General features: G+C 40.9%; 1 protein-coding gene across 1 annotated transcript in view; it reads right to left on the reverse strand.

Moving 5' to 3' along the window:
* Positions 1-21,479, reverse strand: part of Als2 (Amyotrophic lateral sclerosis 2) — a 231,493-nt gene that overhangs the window by 11,006 nt on the left and 199,008 nt on the right. The window contains exons 21-23 of the mRNA XM_071666251.1: positions 21,053-21,226; positions 14,195-14,366; positions 4,683-4,865 (exon numbers count right to left, since the gene is read on the reverse strand). Of these exons, the coding sequence (XP_071522352.1) occupies positions 4,683-4,865; positions 14,195-14,366; positions 21,053-21,226 (529 nt within the window). The remainder of the gene's footprint in view (positions 1-4,682; positions 4,866-14,194; positions 14,367-21,052; positions 21,227-21,479) is intronic.

Here is a 21,479-nt window from a genome sequence, read left to right on the forward strand (position 1 = left end):
AACTTTTCACTGCTTCTAACAACTTGTCTCCCACACCATACACTCTTACAACCTTCCACAAAGCATCTCTCTCCACCCTATCATATGCCCTCTCCAGATACATAAATGCTACATCCATCTGTTTTTTCTACATACAAATCCATCTGTTTTTCTAAGTACTTCTCACATACATTCTTTAAAGCAAACACCTGATCCGCACATCCTCTACCACTTCTGAAACCACACTGCTCTATCCCAATCTAATGCTCTGTACATGCCTTTACCCTTTCAATCAATACCCTCTCATTTAATTTCCCTGGGATACTCAACAAACTTATGCCTCTGTAATTTGAATAGTTACCTTTATCCCCTTTGCCTTTGTACGATGGCACTATGCATGCATTCCGCCAATCCTCAGGCACTTCATCATGATCTATACATACACTGAATATCCTTACCAACAAATCAACTAAACCATTACCTCCTTTTTTGATAAATTCCACTGAAATACCATCCAGGCCTGTTGCCTTGCAAGCTTTCATCTTCCACAAAGCTTTCACTACCTCTTCTCTGTTCACCAAACCATTCTCCCTGACCCTCTGACTTTGCACACCACCCTGACCAAAACACCCTATATCTGCCACTCTATCATCAAACACATTCAACAAACCTTCAAAATATTCACTCCATCTCCTTCTCACTTCATCACTACTTGTTATTACCTCCCCATTTGCCCCTTCACCGATGTTCCCATTTGTTCTCTTGTCTTACACACTATATTTACCTCCTTCCAAAACATCTTTTTATTCTCCCTAAAATCTAATAACACTCTCATTTGCCCTCTTTTTCACCTCTTGCACCTTTCTCTTGACCTCCTGCCACTTTCTTTTATACATCTACCAATTATCTGCACTACTTCCCTGCAAAAAATTGTCCATATGCCTCTCTCTTCTCTTTCACTAACAATCTTACTTCATCTCACCATTCACTACCCTTTTTAATCTGCCCACCTCCCACCTTTCTCTTGCTACATGCATCTTTTGCGCAAGCCACCACTGCTTCCCTAAATACATCCCATTCCTCCCCCACTCCCTTTACGTCATTTGTTTTCACCTTTTGCCATTCTGCACTCAATCTCTCCAGGTACTTCCTCACACAAGTCTCCTTTCCAAGCTCACTTATTCTCACCACTCTCTTCTCCCCAACATTCTCTCTTCTTTACTGAAAACCTTTACAAATCTTCACCTTCGCCTCCACAAGACAGCAATCAGACATCCCTCCAGCCCCACTCAACACATTAACATCTAAAAGTCTCTCCTTTACATGCTTATCAATTAACATGTAATCCAATAATGCCCTCTGGCCATCTCCTACTCACATACATATACATATGTATATCTCTCTTTTTAAACCAGATATTCCCAATCACCAGTCCTTTTTCAGCACACAAATCCACAAGCTCTTCACCATTTCCATTTACAACAATGAAAACCCCATGTACACCAATTATACCCTCAACTGCCACATTACTCACATTGCATTCAAATCATCCAACACTATAACCCGGTCTTGTGCATCAAAGCTGTTAACACACTCACTCAGCTGCTCCTAAAACACTTGCCTCTCATGATCTTTCTTCTCATGAGCAGGTGCATAGGCACCAATAATCATCCATCTCTCTCCAACCACTTTCAGTTCTTACACTCTATCACATATTCCCACAACTCCTGCTTCAGGAGTGCTACTCCTTTTTTTGCTCTCGTCCTCTCACTAACCCCTGACTTTACTACCAAGACATTCCCAAACTACTCTTCCTCTTTATCCTTGAGCTTCATTTTACTCAGAGCCAAAACATCCAGGTTCCTTTCCTCAAACATACTATATATCTCTCCTTTTTTCTCATCTTGGTTACATCCACACACATTTAAACACCCCAAACTGAGCCTTCAAAGAGGATGAGCGCTCCTCGCATGACTCCTTCTTCTGTTTCCCCTTTCAGAAATTCAAATACAAGGAGGGGGTTTCCAGCCCACCCGCTCCCGCCCCCTTTAGTCACCTTCTATGACATGTGGGGAATAAGTGGGAAGTATTCTTTTTCCCCTATCCCCAGGATATTCTATATATATGAATATGTACATGTGTATATATGTATTTGTCTGTGTATGTATATGTATATATACGTTGAAATGTTTATATTCATTTATTATACTTTGTCGCTGTCTCCCGTGTTAGTGAGGTAGCGCAAAGAAACAGATGAAAAAATGGCCCAACCCACCAACATACACATGTATATACATAAACACCCACACACGCACATATACATACCTATACATTCCGATGTATACATAAATATACATACACAGACATACATATATACACATGTACATATTCATACATGTTGCCTTTATCAATTCCTGCTACCAACCCGCCACACATGAAATGGCACCCCCCTTCCCCGTGTGCACACAAGGTAGCGCTAGGAAAAGACAACAAAACCCACTTTCATTCACACTCAGTCTCTAGCTGTCATGTGCAATGCACCAAAACCACAGCTCCCTTTCTACATACAGATCCCACAAAACTTTCCATGGTTTACCCCAGATGCTTCACATGCCCAGGGTCAATCTATCAACAGCATGTCAACCCCAGTATACCACATCGTTCCAATTCACTCTATTCCTTGCACGCCTTTCACCCTCCTGTATGTTCGGGCCTCAATCACTCAAAATCTTTTTCACTCCATTCTTCCAATTTGGTCTCCCACTTCTCGTTCCCTCCACCTCTGACACATATATCCTCTTTGTCAATCTTTCCTCACTCATTCTCTAAATGTGACCAAACCATTTCAATACACACCCTTCTGCTCTCTCAACCACACTTTTTATTACCTCCTATCTCTCTTACCCTTTCATTACTTACTCGATCAAACCACCTCACAACACATATTGTCCTCAAACATCTCATCTCCAACACATCCACCCTCCTCCACACAACCCTATCTATAGCCCATGCTTCACAACCACATAACATTGTTGGAACCCCTATTCCTTCAAACATACCCACTTTTGTTCTCCGAGACAATGTTCTTGCCTTCCTCACATTCTTCAAGGCTCCCACAATCTTCACATCCTCCCCCACCCTGTGACTCACTGCTGCTTCCATGGTTCCATCTGCTGCCAAACCCACTCCCAGATATCTAAAACACTTCACTTCCTCCATTATGTATATATGCGTGTATGGGCGTTTATGTATATACATGTGTATGTGGGTGGGTTGGGCCATTCCTCATCTGTTTCCTTGTGCTACCTTGTTGACATGGGAAATGGCAATTAAGTATAATAAATAGATGAATAAAATAATTCTATATTTCTTTTTATGACATCTACTGCACAACTGAATGGTTCATACAGTTTATCCTCTACATACTATAACATCAGCACACTTCCACAGATTCCTTTACTGAAACACCCCTTCTCGTATACAGATTTCCTCTTGCATCTAGCATTAAGTCTTCCTTTAAATCTACATCCTGTCTCATAAATCAAACTTATAAGTTTAGTTAGTCTCTTGGCATCCACTCTCTCCATATGTATACAAGAATCCAACATTCCAACTTTTACTCAACAAGCAACTTCTAAAATATATCAAATGTCTTGCTCTCCTTATTTGCCAGTTTATTTTCTGCTCTAACTTTGTATGAATGTTTTATAAAATCCACTTCTAGTTCTTGCACTCTACAATTATAGAACAGGATGCAACATACCTACCAAATCTCATCATTAATTTAATGATGAGTCACAATTTTTCATTTTACTGACCTCCATGAAGTTCTGACATTGTTTGCAAGAATCTACTTTCCATTCCACAATCATTGCTGAATGTACTACCCAACTATTCAAGCTTGTAACCTCACCACATGTCCATCAAAGCATTCTTCAGTCTCTCACCCCTCATTCATATTCAAGTTCAATTTACATTAATCATAAATTCTCCCAGATGGTTTCATTTATGCTTGTACCTCAAGCTAACTTCACTGTTTTTTAGGATATCATCATCAAACATGCAGCATTACACCACACAGTTGGAACAATTACTCACCTAGAACAGCATGTCTGTATCTCAACAGAAGTCTTCAATCACTCTTTTATCCCCAGACAGACATGAATTCATCTCCAAATCACCAGTTACCTTTAATGGACAGTGTTTCCTATTGAACAAAGCACCAAACCATTCTGGGATCACATACAACACACATAAAATCCATTCCCCGTACTAATAACATAAAATACAAAAGCAACACACTAAATGCCCTCAAAAGTCTAACTGGAAAAAGATTTAGACGAGAAAAAGAACCCCTGAACATTTAGGAGTGCAAGAGGGATGTGAAGGACAGAAAGAATTGGAGCAATGTGGTACATGCAAAGAGATAGAAAGAACTGGAGTTTGTGATATGTGTGGGTTGACTTGCTGATAATGAGATGAATCAGAGCATGTGGGGCAATCAAGGCAAACCATGTAGTCTGTGGAGCATGACCCTATGGTATACTCCACTTCAGTGCATTATATATGCTGCTACAAGACAGATGTGTGCAAATGAGACTGCTGTTCATCATTTCTTGATGCTGCCTCACAAAAGTAGTTAACGTATTAAGTGTACAAGAAAAGAAGAAAAAATAAATACATATATATCACAAATGACTTACTCTTAAAGTAGTAAACATGATACCCAACTCTCCATGCTGCATATGGGGGTCCAACAGGTCATCCACTAATTGAATTTCAGCCCCTAAATGTTGTATGCGTGACCGCACAACCACATATTGGAAGACTGGGAAGAGGTCATCCATACTCCACAGATAGTTACTACCCAGTTTAGTCATTACAGCCTGAAAAAACAAAAGCCTAAAGTCAGCAAGAATAATGCAGACTTTCCCTACAGCAAATGGCAGCTGTAAATGTTAAAAATAAATGTTTTTAAACAATCATTAGGTGAGTTCATATCAAATTATATTAGATTATATCATATATTAGATCATATCATTTTCCACTTTGGCTAAAACTAGCAATCAACTAGTCTGGCATGGCCAATGTATTCTTTTTAAAACATAAATATTTCCAACGAAAATTAAATGGTTGATTTCCAATAACAGGCATATAATAAACCAATATTTTCCAGGGGTAAGCAGGATAATTTTGAAGCTACAACACACCAAGCTTCACCCACTTATACCCAGCACTATAAACGAAGAATGGATTTCATTCTTATTTTTTGTGTTGAAGGCTCCAGTCACGGACAAAAGTCTACATCAAGGCTGGGCCTTAATTGAAATACAGAGAGAATTATAAAATGAAAAAAGAAAAGACAAGGAAAAGTATTTACAAATTTTGGAGGAAGTGAAAACCTGTTTTTTGAAATGTGTCAGGTTATAGTTATTAGGAAAAACATGAGAAGGTAGAGAGTTCCAAAGCTTCAACATGGAGGGAAAGAAGCAGGCATCAAAACAGCCCACCCTTGAAGGCTCTAGTCATGGACAAAAGTCTACATCAAGGCTGGGCCTTAATTGAAATACAGAGAAAATTATGAAATGAAAAAAGAAAAGACAAGGAAAAGTATTTACAAATTTTGGGGGAATTGAAGACCTATTTTTTGAAATGTGTCAGGTAATAGTTATTAGGAAAACATGAGAAGGTAGAGAGTTCCAAAGCTTCAACATGGAGGGAAAGAAGCAGGTATCAAAACAGCCCAATCTTGAGTTGCCGAAGGCCACACAATAATCATGTGACACAGCAACTTGCTGAGTATTACGTAGTCTAGCTACTGGTGGGGACACACAAGCAGCCAGCTCTCAGGTGCAAAAATCAAAGTAATACCTATAGAAGAGGGAAAGTGAACCAACATTGTGGTGTAGCACAAGTGGGTAAAGTTTGGAGGTTAGCCTGGGACAACTTACAAGTCATATTGCTTTTGACTCAACTCTGTCAAGTAAGCATACAAAGCTAGAACCACCCCAAATGTGAGAGCAGTACTTCATACAAGGTTGAGTCAGTCCTTTGTATAAACTGAGCAACTGCTCAGATGAGAAGTTTTGGCATTTAAACAGGACACCCAGTTCCTTAGAGGCAGACTTAACTATTCCTGCAATGTGAGGTTTCCCAGGAAGTGGACATTACAATAATACCAAGTATGTTCATATGATAGAGTTGATAGAGATGCTCTGTGGAAGGTCTTAAGAATATATGGTGTGGGAGGAAAGTTGTTAGAAGCAGTGAAAAGTTTTTATCGAGGATGTAAGGCATGTGTACGTGTAGGAAGAGAGGAAAGTGATTGGTTCTCAGTGAATGTAGGTTTGCGGCAGGGGTGTGTGATGTCTCCATGGTTGTTTAATTTGTTTATGGATGGGGTTGTTAGGGAGGTAAATGCAAGAGTTTTGGAAAGAGGGGCAAGTATGAAGTCTGTTGGGGATGAGAGAGCTTGGGAAGTGAGTCAGTTGTTGTTCGCTGATGATACAGCGCTGGTGGCTGATTCATGTGAGAAACTGCAGAAGCTGGTGACTGAGTTTGGTAAAGTGTGTGGAAGAAGAAAGTTAAGAGTAAATGTGAATAAGAGCAAGGTTATTAGGTACAGTAGGGTTGAGGGTCAAGTCAATTGGGAGGTGAGTTTGAATGGAGAAAAACTGGAGGAAGTGAAGTGTTTTAGATATCTGGGAGTGGATCTGGCAGCGGATGGAACCATGGAAGCGGAAGTGGATCATAGGGTGGGGGAGGGGGCGAAAATTCTGGGGGCCTTGAAGAATGTGTGGAAGTCGAGAACATTATCTCGGAAAGCAAAAATGGGTATGTTTGAAGGAATAGTGGTTCCAACAATGTTGTATGGTTGCGAGGCGTGGGCTATGGATAGAGTTGTGCGCAGGAGGATGGATGTGCTGGAAATGAGATGTTTGAGGACAATGTGTGGTGTGAGGTGGTTTGATCGAGTGAGTAACATAAGGGTAAGAGAGATGTGTGGAAATAAAAAGAGCGTGGTTGAGAGAGCAGAAGAGGGTGTTTTGAAGTGGTTTGGGCACATGGAGAGAATGAGTGAGGAAAGATTGACCAAGAGGATATATGTGTCGGAGGTGGAGGGAACGAGGAGAAGAGGGAGACCAAATTGGAGGTGGAAAGATGGAGTGAAAAAGATTTTGTGTGATCCGGGCCTGAACATGCAGGAGGGTGAAAGGAGGGCAAGGAATAGAGTGAATTGGAGCGATGTGGTATACCGGGGTTGACGTGCTGTCAGTGGATTGAATCAAGGCATGTGAAGCGTCTGGGGTAAACCATGGAAAGCTGTGTAGGTATGTATATTTGCGTGTGTGGACGTATGTATATACATGTGTATGGGGGGGGTTGGGCCATTTCTTTCGTCTGTTTCCTTGCGCTACCTCGCAAACGCGGGAGACAGCGACAAAGTATAAAAAAAAAAAAAAAAAAAAAAATGTTCATTGAGTCAAGAGGTTGAATTTCAGAACTGTCAAAGAAGAGATGAGAGTTGTAAGGAGTCTTCAACAGAGAGATGGGTAGAAATAGAGTCTTGGAGGCATTAAACTTAACAAGATTTTATCTACCCCACTGAGATATCCTGTCCGTCTCAGTTAATTGAGGAAGCTGTGTCAGGACGTGATGCAGATCGAGTGAGAGAAGAGGGAGCAAAACTGAAAGATGTGGATGAATGCAGTGTTATCAGCATGTGAGTGCACTGGATTATTTTCATCCTCATCATATAATGCAGAACATGCTTTCTTTGCATTGTATCTAAATTTCTTTAAGTGCAAATATCACCATTAGTACTATATTAATAACACAGAATGTCAACGAGGCTTGTCTGATTCAGTTCATTCTTTTTGGTAACATTTAGAGTAAACAGCGCAAAACACAAGGCACACTGACAAATCATTCCTTCAATGACTCAATTACCTCATCTAATATCACAGGGGTACAATCCTACCTAATCTGACAAACCATTACCCAAAACTGTGCTCTTTCCAGTAACAGGGATATGTTGACTACTTTGGAGGGGAAAGTTCTTTGACAAGGCTGTACTTCCAATGATACAGCCTTGCCAAATATAACTTTTCACACATGGGATACCCTCTTTCAGTCACAGCCTGATAAAACCAATATATATGTTAATGTGCTTAGAGGGGCAACTGGAGTGATGTCTGATCATTATCTTGTGGAGGCAAAGGTGAAGATCTCTAGAGGGTTTCAGAGAAGAAGAGAGAATGTTGGGGTGAAGAGAGTGGTGAGAGTAAGTGAGCTTGGAAAGGAGACTTGTGTGAGGAAGTACCAGGAGAGACTGAGGGCAGAATGGAAGAAGGTGAGAGCAAATAACATAAGGGGAGTGGGGGAGGAATGGGATGTATTTAGGGAAGCAGTGATGGCTTGCACAAAAGATGCTTGTGGCATGAGAAAGGTTGGAGATGGGCAGATTAGAAAGGGTTGTGAATGGTGGGATGAAGAAGTAAGAGTGTTGGTGAAAGAAAAGAGAGAGGCGTTTGGACGAATTTTGCAGGGAGGTCAATAGAAAGGGGCAAGATGTGAAAAAGAGGGCAATCTGATGCTCTGTACATGCCTTTGCCCTCTCAATCAATACCCTTCCATATAACTTCCCAGGAATACTCAACAAACTTATATCTCTGTAATTTAAACACTCACCTTTGCCTTATCACAATGGCACTATGCATCCATTCTGCCAATCCTCAGGCACTTCACCATGAATCATACATATATTGAATATCCTTTCCAACCAGTCAACAACAAAGTCACATCCTTTTTTTATAAATTCCAGTGCAATACCATTCAAACCTGCTGCCTTGCTGGCTTTCATCTTCCACAAAGCTTTCACTACTTTTTCTCTGTTTACCAAACCATTCTCCCTGACCCTCTAACTTCGCACACCACCTCAACCAAAACACCCTATACCTGCCACTCTATCATCAAACACATTCAACAAACCTTCAAAATAAAAAATATATATATATATATATATATATATATATATATATATATATATTTTTTTTTATTATACTTTGTCGCTGTCTCCCACGTTTGCGAGGTAGCGCAAGGAAACAGACGAAAGAAATGGCCCAACCCCCCCCCCATACACATGTATATACATACGTCCACACACGCAAATATACATACCTACACAGCTTTCCATGGTTTACCCCAGACACTTCACATGCCTTGATTTAATCCACTGACAGCACGTCAACCCCGGTATACCACATCGCTCCAATTCACTCTATTCCTTGCCCTCCTTTCACCCTCCTGCATGTTCAGGCCCGGATCACACAAAATCTTTTTCACTCCATCTTTCCACCTCCAATTTGGTCTCCCTCTTCTCCTCGTTCCCTCCACCTCCGACACATATATCCTCTTGGTCAATCTTTCCTCACTCATTCTCTCCATGTGCCCAAACCACTTCAAAACACCCTCTTCTGCTCTCTCAACCACGCTCTTTTTATTTCCACACATCTCTCTTACCCTTACGTTACTCACTCGATCAAACCACCTCACACCACACATTGTCCTCAAACATCTCATTTCCAGCACATCCATCCTCCTGCGCACAACTCTATCCATAGCCCACGCCTCGCAACCATACAACATTGTTGGAACCACTATTCCTTCAAACATACCCATTTTTGCTTTCCGAGATAATGTTCTCGACTTCCACACATTCTTCAAGGCCCCCAGAATTTTCGCCCCCTCCCCCACCCTATGATCCACTTCCGCTTCCATGGTTCCATCCGCTGCCAGATCCACTCCAAGATATCTAAAACACTTCACTTCCTCCAGTTTTTCTCCATTCAAACTCACCTCCCAATTGAGTTGACCCTATATATATATATATATATATATATATATATATATATATATATATATATATATATATATATATATATATATGTGTGTGTGTCTAAATGTGCGTGGATGTAGCCAAGATGAGAAAAAAGGAGAGATGGGTAGTATGTTTGAGGAAAGGAACCTGGATGTTTTGCCTCTGAGTGAAACGAAGCTCAAGGGTAAAGGGGAAGAGTGGTTTCGGAATGTTTTGGGAGTAAAGTCAGGGGTTGGTGAGAAGATAAGAGCAAGGGGAGGAGTAGCACTACTCCTGAAACAGGAGTGGTGGGAGTATGTGATAGAGTGTAAGAAAGTAAACTCTAGATTGATATGGGTGAAACTGAAAGTGGATGGAGAGAGATGGGTGATTATTGGTGCATATGCACCTGGACATGAGAAGAAAGATCATGAGAGGCAAGTGTTTTGAGAGCAGCTGAGTGAGTGTGTTAGTAGTTTTGATGCATGAGACTGGGTTATGGTGATGGGTGCTTTGAATGCAAAGGTGAGTAATGTGGCACTTGAGGGAATAATTGGTGTACATGGGGTGTTCAGTGCTGTAAATGGAAATGGTGAAGAGCTTGTAGATTTATGTGCTGAAAAAGGACTGGTGACTGGGAATACACGGTTTAAAAAAAGAGATATACATAAGTATACATATGTAAGTAGGAGAGATGGCCAGAGAGCGTTACTGAATTACGTGTTAATTCATAGGCGCGTGAAAGAGAGAATTTAGGATGTTGATGTGCTGAGAGGTGTAACTGGAGGGATGTCTGATCATTATCTTGTGGAGGCGAAGGTGAAGATTTGTAGAGATTTTCAGAAAAGAAGAGAGAATGTTGGGGTGAAGAGAGTGGTGAGAGTGATTGAGTTTGGGAAGAAGACTTGAGTAAGGAAGTACCAGGAGAGACTGAGTACAGAATGGAAAAAGGTGAGAACAAAGGATGCAAAGGGAGTGTGGGAGGAATGGGATGTGTTTAGGGAAGCAATGATGGCTTGTGCAAAAGATGGTTGTGGCATGAGAAGCGTGGGAGGTGGGCAGATTAGAAAGGGTAGTGAGTGGTGGGACGAAGAAGAAAGATTATTGGTGAAAGAGAAATGAGAAGCATTTGGACGATTTTTGCAGCGAAATAATGCAAATGAGTGGGAGACGTATAAAAGAAAGAGGCAGGAGGTCAAGAGAAAGGTGCAAGAGGCGAAAAAGAGGGCAAATGAGAGTTGGGATGAGAGAGTATCATTAAATTTTGGGGAGAATAAAAAGATGGAGAGAATGAGTGAGGAAAGATTGACCAAGAGGATATATGTGTCGGAGGTGGAGGGAACGAGGAGAAGAGGGAGACCAAATTGGAGGTGGAAAGATGGAGTGAAAAGGATTTTGTGTGATCGGGGCCTGAACATGCAGGAGGGTGAAAGGAGGGCAAGGAATAGAGTGAATTGGAGCGATGTGGTATACAGGGGTTGACGTGCTGTCAGTGGATTGAATCAAGGCATGTGAAGCGTCCGGGGTAAACCATGGAAAGCTGTGTAGGTATGTATATTTGCGTGTGTGGACGTGTGTATGTACATGTGTATGGGGGGGGTTGGGCCATTTCTTTCGTCTGTTTCCTTGCGCTACCTCGCAAACGCGGGAGACAGCGACGAGGTAAAAAAAAAAAAAAAAAAAAAAAAAAAGATGTTTTGGAAGGAGGCAAATAAAGTGCATAAGACTAGGGAACAAATGGAAACTTCAGTGAAGGGGGCTAATGGGGAGGTGATAACAAGTAGTGGTGATGTGAGAAGGAGATGAAGTGAGTATTTTGAAGGTTTGTTGAATGCGTTTGATGATAGAGTGGCAGATATAGGGTGTCTTGGTCGAGATAGTGTGCAAAGTGAGAGGGTTATGGAAGAATGATTTGGCAAACAGAGAAGAAGTAGTAAAAGCTTTGTGGAAGATGAAAGCCAGCAAGGCAGCAGGTTTGGATGGTATTGCACAGAAATTTATTACAATAGGGGGTGACTGTATTGTTGACTGGTTGGTAAGGTTATCTAATGTATGTATGACTCATGGTGAGGTGCCTGAGGACTGGAGGAATGCTTGCATAGTGCCATTGTACAAAGGCAAAGGGGATAAGAGTGAGTGCTCAAATTACCGAGGTATAAGTAAGGGTAACTGGAGGAAGTGAAGTGTTTTAGATATCTGGGAGTGGATCTGGCAGCGGATGGAACCATGGAAGCGGAAGTGGATCATAGGGTGGGGGAGGGGGCAAAAATCCTGGGGGCCTTGAAGAATGTGTGGAAGTCGAGAACATTATCTCGGAAAGCAAAAATGGGTATGTTTGAAGGAATAGTGCTTCCAACAATGTTGTATGGTTGTGAGGCGTGGGCTATGGATAGAGTTGTGCGCAGGAGGATGGATGTGCTGGAAATGAGATGTTTGAGGACAATGTGTGGTGTGAGGTGGTTTGATCGAGTGAGTAACGTAAGGGTAAGAGAGATGTGTGGAAATAAAAAGAGCGTGGTTGAGAGAGCAGAAGAGGGTGTTTTGAAGTGGTTTGGGCACATGGAGAGGATGAGTGAGGAAAGATTGACCAAGAGGATATATGTGTCGGAGGTGGAGGGAACAAGGAGAAGAGGGAGACCAAATTGGAGGTGGAAAGATGGAGTGAAAAAGATTTTGTGTGATCGGGGCCTGAACATGCAGGAGGGTGAAAGGAGGGCAAGGAATAGAGTGAATTGGAGCGATGTGGTATACCGGGGTTGACGTGCTGTCAGTGGATTGAATCAAGGCATGTGAAGCGTCTGGGGTAAACCATGGAAAGCTGTGTAGGTATGTATATTTGCGTGTGTGGACGTATGTATATACATGTGTATGGGGGGGGGTTGGGCCATTTCTTTCATCTGTTTCCTTGCGCTACCTCGCAAACGCGGGAGACAGCGACAAAGTATAATAATAATAAAAAAAAAAGTTTGTTGAGTATTCCTGGGAGATTATGTGGGAGGGTATTGATTGAGAGGGTGAAGGCATGTACAGAGCAGCAGATTGAGGAAGAGCAGTGTGGTTTCAAAAGAGTGTGGTTGAGGGAGCAGAAGAGGGTGTTTTGAAATGGTTTGGTCACATGGAGAGAATGAGTGAGGAAAAATTGACAAAGAACACATATGTGTCAGAGGTGGAGTGAACGAGGAGAAGCGGGAGACCTAATTGGAGGTAGAAAGATGGAGTGAAAAAGATTTTGAGTGATCGGGGCCTCAACATGCAGGAGGGTGAAAGGTGTGCAAGGAATAGAGTGAATTGGAACAATGTGGTATACCAGGGTCTACGTGCTGTCAATGGATTGAACCAGGGCATGTGAAGCATCTGGGGTAACCATGGAAAGTTTTGTGGGGCCTGGATGTGGAAAGGGAGCTGTGGTTTCGGTGCATTATACATGACAGCTAAAGACTGAGTGTGAACGAATGTGGCCTTTGTTGTCTTTTCCTAAGGCTACCTCGCGCAAATGCAGGGGGAGGGGGTTTCATTTCATGTGTGGCGGGATGGCAATGGGAATGAACAAGGGCAGACAGTATGAATTATGTACATGTGTATATATGTATATGTATATATGTTTGGCATGACCTTCACTCCTGACTCTGAATTCATATGTAACTGATAAGCAATCATTTTCATACACTTATTCACATATAAGTACTTAACAGTATAAAATATATGTTTAGGGTAACTAAGCAGCACAGTGGCATCAGCAGAATACCTATATGAGCTGTGAAACAATAACAACAAACAACAGCAGGTTTTCACTTCCCACCTATGATGCTGTGGTATAGAAATTTCCACTCATAACGTTAGGTCACCGCTCAAAATGTTTCGGATTTTGGAGCATTTTGAATTCTAAATTTTCAGATTAGGGATGCTCAACCTGTAATTACCTTTGACTATGACAAAAACACCTATAAAAAATCAAACAAATCACTACATATAAGTGAAAATACTCATGGAATAACTCATATTCTTGGCAGCAATGTGCCATATTATTATAGTACACCAGAATGCACACACAATGACTCATCAGGTTAAGCTGTATATAGCTTTAATCAGATAATCACACTTTAGTGTGCAAGAAAAACCACTGCAGTTATGTCATTGAAGGGTTAAAGAACAAGCCAAATAATATATAATGTTTCATCATGAGTTATGCATCAATCTATTTCCAAATTACAGTTCACTTAATTGTTAAAATAAATGTAAAGGAATACTCTTTTCCAATATTTGAGAATATATTGCGCACAAATTGTCACTGAATATTACAAGTACCACATTGAAAGGGTTAAGAAATCTGCTTTTACACTGTTCCATGCTTCCTACCTTGCTCACTTGCTGGAAGGTACGATGAATGAGGGCTAATTTATCTCTTGGGCTAAATGATGTTGACAGCATCTGAAGTGTCTCAATAGCTTCTGTAAAATGCTGATCTTTCAGTATACCCAAGGTACGACTGCACTCCACAAGACTGGCTCCTTCAGGCAACCAGAACTTACTGAAACAAACCAAGTCAATGTCAAATACCTTATAAGTCAAGATGTATATTTATCTTATTCATTATATTTGATCACTACTACATGAAGACCCTCCTTCACATATCAACCATCATATCACCATAAGCAGGATGAGACTTAAAATTCTGTAACTAAGCAATGTTCCAACTTTGAAGCTTTATGAATCTTAAAAGCTACTCTGTGAGTGGTTCTGTGGAGAGTGGTGTCAAGTACTCTTTGTGTGAGAATGTGTTGGGGACAGTGTCAAATGCTTTGTTAATGTCTATGCCACTAGCATTGTGCAGGAGGGCATTGTGGGAGACTGAATCTATCTTGGATGTGTTGTAGGAGGTCAGTGTGTAGTGTGTTGATAGAATGTTTGGATATGAAGCCATGCTGTGTAGGTGAGAGTGGGATGCTTCATTTCATTCTGTTGTTGATAATAATTTTTCAGAAAGTCTGGGTATTGAGCAAAGAGGTGGTATATGTCAACTGGTGAAAGGGGAGTTAGGTGGTTTGGAGGGTTTTAGGAATGATATTATTTTGCTAAGTTTCTAAATGTTACAAATCTTGTTTAGCCAGGAGTAGTTGATGATATCAGTAAGTGATTGGTTTGCAAGTGAGCAACTGTGTTTCATGCAAAAGTTTGAAATGTAGTCAGGGTCTGTAGCAGGAGAGTTTTTTAAAGTTTTACTTACATGCTGGTATCAGTGAGAATGAAAGGCGAGTGAGCAATTAACTCTAAACCAATTTTCTGTACGTTTTTCATTAATTTCCTATTTAGGGGTGAGGTTGGTTTGAGGATGATTTTGAGGAGTGTCTTACAAGTATCCTTGTGTGTTCTTTGGAAGGGATTTCATAGGAATGGGTTGGGAATGCTTCATAAGTGGGGGCTGGACTGGTGCAATAAGAGTGGATTTTCTTCAGTGTGTGTCAGACTTGGTTGCCATGGGTCTTGTAATTCACTTTGTTGAGGACAGAATGCCAACTTTCAGTTTGTCTTTTGGTGGGTTAGTTTCATCTAAAGTTTGGATTTATTCTGATTTCTAGAGACTGCTAGTGTCTGAATTGATTTCTGTGCTTTATGACGTGTGTATCCTGTGGAGAGAAATTTAGTAGGTATTTCATTCTGTACCCTTGTGGTAAGTGCTCTTTTGCTGGATTGATTGCAGATGTTGATAAAGTGTGAGCCTACGTGATCTAGCGATGAAAAATCTTCTACATTAAAGTTTAATAGCTTTGTTTTTATGTACTTAGTGAAGACTAGCCAGTTTCAATTCCTGTAGTTTGTGTAAGTTTCTTGGTGGTTGTGTAGATTTTGCAAACTATTTACCTCATTCCAAAATATCTTTTTATTCTCCCGAAAGTTTAATGATAGTCTCTCACCTCAACTCTTATTGGCCCTCTTTTTCAACTCCTGCACCTTCCTCTTGACTTCCTGTCACCTTTTCTTATACATCTCCCCATCATTTGCACTCCTTTGTAAGTACCAACAAAATGCCTCTCTTTTCTCTTTCACAAGCAACTTTACTTCTTCACTCCACCACTCACTACCCTTTTCAATCTGCACATCTCCCACCTTTTGCATGCCACATGCATCTCTTGCACAAGCCAACACTATTTCTCTTTATACCTCCCATTCCTCACCCACTCGAATCACTTCATCTGCTCTCACCTTTTGCAATTCTACACTCAATCTCGTCTGGTATTTCTTCGCACCAGTCTCCTTTCCAGGCTCACTTACTTTCACCACTCTCTTCTCACCGACACTGTCTCCTCTTTTTTGAAAACCTTTAAAATCTTCACTATAGTCTCTACAAGATAGTGATCAGACATTCCACCAGCTGATGCTCTCACCATATTTACATCTAAAAGTCTCTCTTTTACATACCTACCAATGAATATGTAATCTAATAATGCCTAATGACCATCTCTCCTACTCACATATGTATACTTGTGCATATCTCTCCTTTTAAAAAAGGTATTCCTAATGACCAACTCACATATGTATACCTGTGCATATCTCTCCTTTTAAAAAAGGTATTCCTAATGACCAATCATAATTTAGCACACAACTCCACAAGTTCTTCATCATTTCCATTCATAACACTGAATACCCCATGTGCACCAATTAATATCCTCAACTGCCACATTATTTACCTTAGCATGTAAATCACCCACCACTAACACCCGGTCTCATGCATCAAAACTGCTAAAACACTCACACAACTTCTCCCAAACCACATGCCTCCCTACCTAAGGGACAAATATATGTATAGGTATGTGTTATATGTATATATGTGTATGAGAGTGGATGGGTCTCTCTTCTTCTGTTTCCTTGTGTTACCTGACTAATGCAGGAAATGGCAATCAAATACAATACATATATAAATGACAGCTAGAGACTGAGGGTGAACAAATGAGGCTTTTTTTTTTGCCTATTCCTACCACTACCTTGCTGGAGAGAGAGAGAGAGAGAGAGAGAGAGAGAGAGAGAGAGAGAGAGAGAGAGAGAGAGAGAGAGAGAGAGACAGACAGACAGACAGAAAGAGAGAGAGAGAGACAGACAGACAGAAAGAGAGAGAGAGAGACAGAAAGAGAGAAAGAGAGACAGAAGAGAGAGAGAGAGAGAGAGAGAGAGAGAGAGAGAGAGAGAGAGAGAGAGAGAGAGAGAGAGAGAGAGAGAGAGAGAGAGAGAGAGAGAGAGAGTGGCGGGATGCTATTTCATGTGTGGCGGGGTGGTGATGGGAATGGATGAAAGCAGCAAGTATGGATATGTACATGTGCATATATGTGTATGTCTGTGTATGTATATGTATGTATACGTTGAAATGTATATGTATGTATATGTGCATGTGTGGGCATTTATGTATACACATGTGTATGTGGGTGGGTTGGGCCATTCCTCGTCTGTTTCCTAGCACTACCTCGCTAACGCGGGAGAAGGTGATTAAGTATAATAATAAATAAATAATATAAATATATTACCACTACACCACCAATTTTCCGGCACTCTTGGTTCCCAAGCATTGTCAGATTAACAATTTTGCTGGACCAACCGTGGTCACGTAATAATAATTCATCAGCACACTTTTAACCCAATAATTATTCATCTCCCATGTATCTAAAGTACACCATGGACTGCCAGAAATTTAAATCAAACAAATATTAAATCTTTGAGCACCCTAAGATGGTAAGTCTGTCCTTAGATTGTTTGAATCCTGTGGGGTCTTCTGTTGTTAGCATTTTCCTAAGTGTGCATCGCCAGAATAATGCAGTTTCATCTGTATCATACACCTGCTCAGGACTAAGGTACTCATCGGCTATGAGTTTCGCAAATTCATCCACATACTCGGTAGCTCCTTCATGGTTTGCAGACAGCTTTTCTCTGCACACTTTATTCATGGAAAATCCATGACATTTTTTGAATCTTTGAAGCCATCCTTCACTATAGTCATGCTCATGTTGTAATCTAAGTTCTTTATGGAACAACTTAGCCTGGTCCATTATCATGCTACCTGATAAGTCCACTCCATCACTCCGACGCTGTTGAAACCATTCCATTATCACTCGATCGTCCTCAGTACTCTTACCATCTTTCATAGTTTTTCTAATCATCATTTCTTTCTTGAATCGCTGTCTGCATAGAATTTCAATATTTTCTCCCTCTGCTTCTTTATATCATAAACAGTTGATGAACCAATACTGTAGATGTCACACAGCTTACACACCGAAACACCACAGTCCATTTTTTTCAACAGTTCTACTTTATCTTGTATCGATATGGACTGGTATTAACGTTTGACACCATGACTGACACTCTCATATGTCTTAGAAGCCATAGTTAGGGTTAAATTTAAACAAAATAAGCTAAGAATATCACAGAATTGCGGTATCACCATCAACAAGTACAGTGTAAAGAATGTAACTAAGCGCACCCTACACACAACGCCATCTGTCACCATCTAGTAAACTAGTCTGGTGGCCGCAGTAATTTCAAGTCCCCTCACATAATTTTGTCTGGACTAAAGGAGGTGTCAAACCATCAAATTGCCTGAAATTCAGTGGTGTACATGTATGCATTTTCATTCTATTATATCTTATCACTGTTTCCCATGTCAGTGAGGAAGTACCAGGAAACTGACAAAGAGTTGGCCAATCCACTCATACACACACACACACACACACACACACACACACACACATATTCTTTTTTCTTTCAAACTATTCGCCATTTCCCGCGTTAGCGAGGTAGCGTTAAGAACAGAGAACTGGGCCTTTGAGGGAATATCCTCACCTGGCCCTCTTCTCTGTTCCTTCTTTTGGAAAAAAAAAAATAATGAGAGGGGAGGATTTCCAGCCCCCCGCTCCCTCCCCTTTTAGTCGCCTTCTACGACACGCAGGGAATACGTGGGAAGTATTCTTTCTCCCCTATCCCCAGGGATAAAATATATATATATATATATATATATATATATATATATATATATATATATATATATATATAATAAATAAAAATAAATAAATATATATATTTTTTTTTTTTTGCTTTGTCGCTGTCTCCCGCGTTTGCGAGGTAGCGCAAGGAAACAGACGAAAGAAATGGCCCAACCCACCCCCATACACATGTATATACATACGTCCACACACGCAAATATACATACCTACACAGCTTTCCATGGTTTACCCCAGACGCTTCACATGCCTTGATTCAATCCACTGACAGCCCGTCAGCCCCGGTATACCACATCGCTCCAATTCACTCTATTCCTTGCCCTCCTTTCACCCTCCTGTATGTTCAGGCCCCGATCACACAAAATCTTTTTCACTCCATCTTTCCACCTCCAATTTGGTCTCCCTCTTCTCCTTATTCCCTCCACCTCCGACACATATATCCTCTTGGTCAATCTTTCCTCACTCATTCTCTCCATGTGCCCAAACCATTTCAAAACACCCTCTTCTGCTCTCTCAACCACGCTCTTTTTATTTCCACACATCTCTCTTACCCTTACGTTACTTACTCGATCAAACCACCTCACACCACACATTGTCCTCAAACATCTCAATTCCAGCACATCCATCCTCCTGCGCACAACTCTATCCATAGTCCACGCCTCGCAACCATACAACATTGTTGGAACCACTATTCCTTCAAACATACCCATTTTTGCTTTCCAAGATAATGTTCTCGACTTCCACACATTCTTCAAGGCTCCCAGAATTTTCGCCCCCTCCCCCACCCTATGATCCACTTCCGCTTCCATGGTTCCATCCGCTGCCAGATCCACTCCCAGATATCTAAAACACTTCACTTCCTCCAGTTTTTCTCCATTCAAACTCACCTTCCAATTGACTTGACCCTCAACCCTACTGTACCTAATAACCTTGCTCTTATTCACATTTACTCTTAACTTTCTTCTTTCACACACTTTACCAAACTCAGTCACCAGCTTCTGCAGTTTCTCACATGAATCAGCCACCAGCGCTGTATCATCAGCGAACAACAACTGACTCACTTCCCAAGCTCTCTCATCCCCAACAGACTTCATATATATATATATATATATATATATATATATATATATATATATATATATATAAGGCATGTGTACGTGTAGGAAGAGAGGAAAGTGATTGGTTCTCAGTGAATGTAGGTTTGCGGCAGGGGTGTGTGATGTCTCCATGGTTGTTTAATTTGTTTATGGATGGGGTTGTTAGGGAGGTGAATGCAAGAGTTTTGGAAAGAGGGGCAAGTATGAAGTCTGTTGGGGATGAGAGAGCTTGGGAAGTGAGTCAGTTGTTGTTCGCTGATGATACAGCACTGGTGGCTGATTCATGTGAGAAACTGCAGAAGCTGGTGACTGAATTTGGATCGATGTGGTATACCGAGGTTGACGTGCTGTCATTGGATTGAATCAGGGCATGTGAAGCGTCTGGGGTAAACCATGGAAAGCTGTGTAGGTATGTATATTTGCGTGTGTGGACGTATGTATATACATGTGTATGGGGGTGGGTTGGGCCATTTCTTTCATCTGTTTCCTTTCGCTACCTCGCAAACGCGGGAGACAGCGACAAAGCAAAAAAAAAAAAAAAAAAAAAAAAAAATGATCTTTTGAAATAAAAGAAAAACTCTGTTGGTGTAAGCAAGCTGGCTGACTTCAATAGAAAAACATATATGGGTCCATGATGCAATCCAAGAAATTGTGCTCTTTGAGTAAATTTGAGCATGTGGATCGATGATGTCAACCTCATAGCAGTCACTGAAGAGCCGAGTGAACAATATAAGTGTGCAAAAGGCTTCAGTGATAGGGGGACAGATCAAAAAGAGTGAACAAACAAGAGCTTCCCAACCAATCCCCAAGTAATATGTAATTTCTCATAGGACAGGACACATAACAAAGATAACATTTTCATCTGACATAGGTCTGTCTGCTACTACTTTGAGTCTCATATTTAGTAGAAATTCTAATCCATCTTCCTATTTTACCTTTTATCTTTTGATTGAGTAACTCTCTTTACAGATAAAGAAAATGTTTTCACTACAACTTATATGCTAAAGAGCCACAGAAAAAATCATCATAGGCATAATGACTCATTTCTGCTTTCAAAACTTTTGCTGTGACAAAGATAAGACTATTAATATCAAACAAGATGCTGAATATCTAGTCTACAAGCACATGTTACTTACATATCTACTCCTAAGAAAGTCATCAGAGCAGTGTCTGGCTGTTTGTTCCACTTGAGCAATCTTCTCCAGTACTCCTCATCTTTTGCCTGATTGTGTAATACGTACAGTGTGGATAATGGAGAATAAACATGTGGTAAAAGCCATGGATGAATCACAAAAGCTGGGGTCACCACTCTGAAAGGTGTAGAAGACAAAATAATATATTTCATTTTCCCTTCACAATATGTTTCTACATTTGCATAACAATGATTATCATTCTTCTCACATACTTCTCCAAAGTGAGAGTCATGGAGAGTGGTTTGGTGAAGACAGAAGAGGTGGAGAAAGCCTTGTGGAAGATAAAAAGTGGCAAGACAGCTGGATTGGATGGTACTGCAGTTGGATTCATCCAGAAAGGGGGTGGGGGTGACTGTGTTGGTTGATAAGG

Source organism: Panulirus ornatus, chromosome 11 (assembly GCF_036320965.1).
Source record: "Panulirus ornatus isolate Po-2019 chromosome 11, ASM3632096v1, whole genome shotgun sequence".
NCBI classification, from domain to species: domain Eukaryota; kingdom Metazoa; phylum Arthropoda; class Malacostraca; order Decapoda; family Palinuridae; genus Panulirus; species Panulirus ornatus.